Consider the following 6,339-nt stretch of genomic DNA (forward strand, 5'->3'; position numbering starts at 1 on the left):
TGTATAGTGTAGTGTATAGTAGTGTAGTAGTGTAGTAGTATATAGTAGTGTATTGTGTAGTGTATAGTGTAGTGTATAGTGTAGTATACTAGTACAGCACTAACCGGTGTGTTGGAGAGCCAAGCCACAACATTTACAATCTGAGTACGACGTTTCACGACACATTTATATTCACGCAATCTAACCTCCCCCAAAAAAACCTGTATTATGGATGATATTGGTCGCGAAAGCTAAACTATAAATTCTAGATTTGAAGCTTTCGTGACTGCAAGGATTCATACTCTTAGGCTTTTTTCGGTAAAGTCACGTAGGTAAAAATAAAATTAATAGAATAGTAGAAATAAAATAACTAAACTATATACTCTTAGTTTTTTCGGTAAAGTCACGTAGGTAAAAATAAAAATAAAAGAATAGTAGAAATAAAATAACTAAACTATATACTCTTAGTTTTTTCGGTAAAGTCACGTAGGTAAAAAATGAAATTAAAATTAATAAAAAATAAAATAATAAAAATCACGACGTTTCGGAGGCAACACAAGTCTCCGTCATCAGGTGGGACCGTCACAGCCAGATTTGCTGTATCAAGTGAGGCAGGGATAAGAACTTGCATCTTGGAATCCCTGCCTCACTTGATACAGCAAATCTGGCTGTGACGGTCCCACCTGATGACGGAGACTTGTGTTGCCTCCGAAACGTCGTGATTTTTTATTTTTTTTTTATCAATTTTAATCTAATTTTTTACCTACGTGACTTTACCTAAAAAAACGAAGAGAGCATGAATTAGAACCTGGTTTAATGAATACGAAACTCTGATCCAAGGCTTAGGCTGCTTCCTCTTCGGTGCTGCTATCATCGTACTCGGGGGGGGGGGCCGTCGGGCACGGGGTAGTTGTAGAATGCGGCGGGCAGGTTGGTCGTGATGAACACGAGATTCTTCTCCACAATCGTGGGCACTGCCAGTGAGTTCCTTCGCTTGGAATGGATGAAGCCCATCGGTGAGAAGTTGGCGAAGTGCGGTTCTGCAATTAGAAGCAATTAAACCGGATTTCTCCCAATCTCAGATGGGTTTAATATGAAAAGACGGCTGCTTGCGTTGTGGCCGAAACGTCGTGATAATTTTTTTATTATGTTTTATTTTTATTATTTTATTAGTTCCCTTCTACGTGACGACTTTACTGAAATAACCAAGAAGATGAATCCCTGCAGTCACGAAAGCTTTAAATCGAAATAGGGGTTTTCCCCCTTTTTTCTGGAAAAGCCGTCTCTGGTATGAACCAATCAGTTTCAAGGACAATGCACACATCATCAGAGTGTGTTTTTTGTTTGCATTTTGACGGCAAGTATTGTGGTTAATGTGCAGTTACATGATTTCCTTGTAAAAAGGTTTCAGTTTTGTTGCCATCGAGATTGAACGCTCACATTGCTTTAGCCCGCTGTGTCAGGTGGTGGCGGGCTTAACGACACATTTACATCTACCCCACCCAAAAAAACTTATATTACGGATAATTTCTTTAGAACTGCTTTATTGTATTGTGTTTAGTTTGTTGTCCTTCCCCCTCCGCGTTTGCTAACGTACGGTGCGAAAGAAGTTCAACGTACAGTACGTACATTGAGATTCACAACCACGTGTTTTGGGTCAGATCGAATGTGTGTCGTTACACCCTCCTCCACCCGACGGCCACAATTATGACACAGCCGGTTGCCTGGTGGTCATGTTGCCTAGGGAGAGACGTAATTAAGTGGTGGTGGCCATGTTACCTAGGGAGTGATGTCATTCTATAGCACTGCAGTGGTGGTGGCCATGTTACCTAGGGGGTGACGTCATTCTCTAGCACTGCAGTAGTGGTGGCCATGTTACCTAGGGGGAGACGTCATTCAGTGGTGGTGGCCATGTTACCTAGGGGGAGACGTCATTCAGTGGTGGTGGCCATGTTACCTAGGGAGAGACGTTATTCAGTGGTGGTGGTCATGTTACCTAGGGGGTGACGTCATTCTCTAGCACTGCAGTGGTTGTGGCCATGTTACCTAGGGGGAAACGTCATTCTATAGCACTGCAGTGGTGGTGGCCATGTTACCTAGGGGGTGACGTCATTTTCTAGCACTGCAGTGGTGGTGGCCATGTTACCTAGGGGGGTGACGTCATCCGCTACCACTGCAAGGGGCGCACATGGCGACTTCTTGGTCGTCAGGCAGCGGGAGGGTGCGGGACGAGGTGATGGTGGACGAGGTGATGGACGAGGTGGACGAGGAGGAGGACGAGGAGGAGGACGAGGAGGACCCCGAAGAGGCGGAGCGGCTTCGCGAGGCGGCGAGCGGCGTGGGAGACGCGTTCCGTGCGGCGGCGGCGGTGACGACGGCGACGCGGGGCCCGCGCGGTACAGACAGGGGGGGGCTACTCGCACAGGGGGGGGGGGTAGAGTGGGGGGGGGGGGTAGAGCGGGGGGGGGGGTAGAGCGGGGGGGGGGGTAGAGCGGGGGGGGGGGGGTAGAGCGGGGGGGGGGGTAGAGCGGGGGGGGTAGAGCGGGGGGGGGGTAGAGAGGGGGGGGGGAGAGTGGGGGGGGGTAGAGCGGGGGGGGGGGTAGAGCGGGGGGGGGGGGGTAGAGCGGGGGGGGGGTAGAGCGGGGGGGGGGTAGAGTGGGGGGGGGGGGGTAGAGCGGGGGGGGGGGTAGAGCGGGGGGGGGGGGTAGAGCGGGGGGGGGGTAGAGCGGGGGGGGGTAGAGCGGGGGGGGGTAGAGAGGGGGGGGGGTAGAGGTGGGGGGGGGGTAGAGCGGGGGGGGGGTAGAGCGGGGGGGGGGTAGAGCGGGGGGGGGGTAGAGCGGGGGGGGGGGGTAGAGCGGGGGGGGGGGGGTAGAGCGGGGGGGGGGGGGTAGAGCGGGGGGGGGTAGAGAGGGGGGGGGGGAGAGTGGGGGGGGGGTAGAGCGGGGGGGGGGGGTAGAGCGGGGGGGGGTAGAGTGGGGGGGTAGAGGGGGGGGGGGTAGAGCGGGGGGGGGGGGGGGGTAGAGCGGGGGGGGGTAGAGCGGGGGGGGGTAGAGAGGGGGGGGGTAGAGAGGGGGGGGGTAGAGTGGGAGAGTGGGGGGGGGGGTAGAGCGGGGGGGGGTAGAGCGGGGGGGGGTAGAGAGGGGGGGGGTAGAGTGGGAGAGTGGGGGGGGGGGTAGAGCGGGGGGGGGGTAGAGCGGGGGGGGGGTAGAGCGGGGGGGGTAGAGCGGGGGGGGGTAGAGAGGGGGGGGGTAGAGTGGGAGAGTGGGGGGGGGGTAGAGCGGGGGGGGGGGTAGAGCGGGGGGGGTAGAGAGGGGGGGGGGTAGAGTGGGAGAGTGGGGGGGGGGGTAGAGCGGGGGGGGGGGTAGAGCGGGGGGGGGGGTAGAGCGGGGGGGGAGTAGAGCGGGGAGGGGTAGAGTGGGGGGGTAGAGAGGGGGGGTAGAGCGGGGGGGGGGGGGGGTAGAGCGGGGGGGGGGGTAGAGCGGGGGGGGGGGTAGAGTGGGGGGGTAGAGTGGGGGGGGTAGAGAGGGGGGGGGTAGAGCGGGGGGGGGGGGTAGAGCGGGGGGGGGGGGGTAGAGCGGGGGGGGGGGGTAGAGCGGGGGGGGGGGGTAGAGCGGGGGGGGGGGGTAGAGCGGGGGGGGGGGGTAGAGCGGGGGGGGGGGGTAGAGCGGGGGGGGGGGGTAGAGCGGGGGGGGGGGGTAGAGCGGGGGGGGGGGGGTAGAGCGGGGGGGGGGTAGAGAGGGGAGGGTAGAGTGGGAGAGCGGGGGGGGGTAGAGCGGGAGGGGGGATTCTAGCCCCCGGTTGGGAGGAGGAGGAGAGTGGACGGAGTTGTGGCCTTCACCCAAACTCTCTCATCTCACGCTGCCTCCACCCGCCACGATTTGATGGCGCTTCTCCCAGCTTGCCGCTGCCACCCGCCTACTCCACCGCGGGTCAAGTTGCTTTTTGCGATCACCGCCGCCACCACCACCATTGCCACCACCGCCGCCACCACCATTGCCACCACCATTTCCACCACCACCGCCACCGCCGCCGCCGCCACCGCCATTGCAGCACCACCACCATTGCCACCACCATTTCCACCACCGCCACCACCATTGCCACTGCCACCATCACCACCACCACTACCACCACCACTACCGCCACCACCACCGCCACCACCACCGCCACCGCCACCACCACCACCACCCTGCGGGGTTCCCTTCCGCTCATTCGAGTCTCTTCCATTATTTCCTTCCGCAACGTCCTTTTAGTTATCACACCCGGGAATCGCCGCTCGCGAATCATCATCTTCGTCTTCATCGTCGTCATAATTGTATTTCTTGTTCTTCTTCTGAATTCTCCGTATCCATCGTCGTCATCTTCTCCTTTCGTACGGCCGCCGCCGCCGCTGATGTAGATTGCGTCAATTTCACATTGGGGGTGGTCAAAGCCCAGCCACGCGCGGCCGGACAGCCCCTTCCACGGCCCCAGAGGTCGCAAATGGGTTTTGATTCCTTACCCGTACCCGTACACGGCCGCACGAGGGTCGCAAACGGGTACCCGTACCCGGCCGTACCCGTACCCTACCCGATACCCGGCCGGGTACGGGTAGGGTACGGGTATCGGGTATCTGATTGCGACCTCTGGGATGAAGCCATGTTGCAGGCGCGGGTGGGTTGATTCTAGGAACTTGAATTGTGTTGATGTTTGTTGATGTCCTCCCGCAGACGACACCGCCGCTCCTCCTGGCCGGGCGCCCAGCAAGAGGTGAGCGCCGTTTTTGTTTTTTGTAGATGCTGTTGAGAGTTTCGTTTCCGTGGTTTGCCCTTGAGTACATTTTTTTTAGTAATAGGTTTTTACCCTTTCAACTGGTACAAAAACTGACACCTTTATACAAGGCATCATGCTTGCTTACCCCGAGCTCTCAATACTCTGAGAGTGCGCTGTTTTTGAGTTGTACGCCTTTTGGCGTCATCCGGTCCAACGCCAATGGAGACTAGGCTCTAAGAAAAGCTGTCTCGGGTGTGGACCAATCAACTTCAAGGACAGTGCATATCATTATCATTATCAGAGTTGTTTCTTTTTGTTTGCATTTTGACTGCTTGTGTTGTGGTTATTGCAAACATGATGGCTTGTATAAAGGTGTCAGTTTTTGTATCAGTTGAAAGGGTAAAAACCTACTACTATATTTTGCCACTGGTAAAGGAGATGTCTCGTAGTGTACATTTTTTTTATTGTAAAAAATAAAAATTAATTTATTTAACTCTACTACGGCCTCCTCCGCCAGGAACGCCGTCGAGGCTGGGGAGCGGCGGGAGTGGAACGAGCTGAAGACGACGCCGGAGTTCCGGGCGCACGTCGCGAGGAAGCTGTCCGCACTGCTGGACGGGTCAGTTGACGGCCGCGGTGGCTAGGAGATGTTAACTACCTCGCCTGGTACGCAGGAGGTCGTGGGTTTCATCCCGACCCTGACGCCTGCTGTATACTTGGAGTCTGCATGCCTCTCACCATCATCACGGTGGCTAGGAGATGTTAACTACCTCGCCTGGTACGCAGGAGGTCGTGGGTTCCATCCCGACCCTGACGCCTGCTGCTGTATATTTGGAGTTTGCGTGTCTCTCTCACCATCATCACGGTGGCTAGGAGATGTTAACTACCTCGCCTGGTATGCAGGAGGTCGTGGGTTCGATACCGACCCTGACGCCTGCTGTGTATTTGGAGTTTGCGTGTCTCTCTCCCCGTAGTCACGTGGGTATTCCCTCCACATTTTATTAACGTGCGTTTCGACTATTTGGCTGCTATATTATTTTACGTGATAAGCGACTTTGTTGAGCTATCATTTGTGGCCAGGCCGCTTCTGAAAGAATATCTATGTAGCTCAGTGGACTTCACCTGGCAAAATCATGATTTAACACGGAGGCTTTCGTGACCAATATTATTTATAATAAAGGTTTTTGGGTCAGATCGCGTTATTTATAAATGTGTCGTAACCCTCCACCACCCGACACGGCCAAACAGTAAACAATGTGTCACGTTTTTCAAAGGACAAAATAATTCACTTCTTTAGTCCACCGGTGTGTTGAAGAGAGAATCAACAGCATTAAAAAATTTGAGTACGACGTTTCGCTGATAATTAGTTCATGATGATGATGAGTTTTTACTGATCCACAATCGGTGCCAAGTTTATTTCGTTTAATCGTGTGAAAAAAAATAAAAATAAAATATTTAAAGCTTTCGTGACTGCAGGGATTCATATTCTTGGTTCTTTCGGTAAAGTCACGTAGAAGGGAAATAATAAAATAATAAAACATATTAAACAATACAATTATCACGACGTTTCGACTGCACCACAAGCAATCATCATCAGGTGTGAAATCCACA

The 6,339-nt window shown here is 54.8% G+C and overlaps 1 protein-coding gene across 2 annotated transcripts; it reads left to right on the plus strand.

Annotated features, from left to right (window-relative positions):
* Positions 1-2,088: 2,088 nt before the first annotated feature.
* On the plus strand, positions 2,089-6,317 carry C59H12orf43 (chromosome 59 C12orf43 homolog). 2 transcript variants are annotated; one of them, XM_078618823.1, is made up of 3 exons: positions 2,089-2,375; positions 4,686-4,725; positions 5,246-6,317. In XM_078618823.1, exons 1-3 carry the CDS (start codon positions 2,168-2,170, stop codon positions 5,370-5,372), a joined length of 375 nt encoding a protein of 124 aa, XP_078474949.1. In that variant the 5' UTR covers positions 2,089-2,167; the 3' UTR covers positions 5,373-6,317. The 2 variants fall into 2 exon arrangements, 1 of the variants encoding a protein (XP_078474949.1); XR_013588735.1 differs by lacking the exon at positions 2,089-2,375 and adding an exon at positions 3,761-3,908 and having other exon boundaries at positions 5,246-5,295.
* Positions 6,318-6,339: the final 22 nt, after the last annotated feature.

Source organism: Lampetra planeri, chromosome 59 (assembly GCF_965212315.1).
Source record: "Lampetra planeri chromosome 59, kcLamPlan1.2.h2, whole genome shotgun sequence".
In the NCBI taxonomy this organism is placed as follows: Eukaryota; Metazoa; Chordata; class Hyperoartia; order Petromyzontiformes; family Petromyzontidae; genus Lampetra; species Lampetra planeri.

Bases quoted from the DNA above. Each gene is read 5' to 3' on its own strand.
- C59H12orf43 (XM_078618823.1), top strand. From the start codon at position 2,168: ATGGCGACTTCTTGGTCGTCAGGCAGCGGGAGGGTGCGGGACGAGGTG. The intron at 2,376-4,685 runs GTACAGACAGGG...GTCCTCCCGCAG, and splicing joins GGCGACGCGGGGCCCGCGCG to ACGACACCGCCGCTCCTCCT. The intron at 4,726-5,245 runs GTGAGCGCCGTT...CTCCTCCGCCAG, and splicing joins GGCCGGGCGCCCAGCAAGAG to GAACGCCGTCGAGGCTGGGG.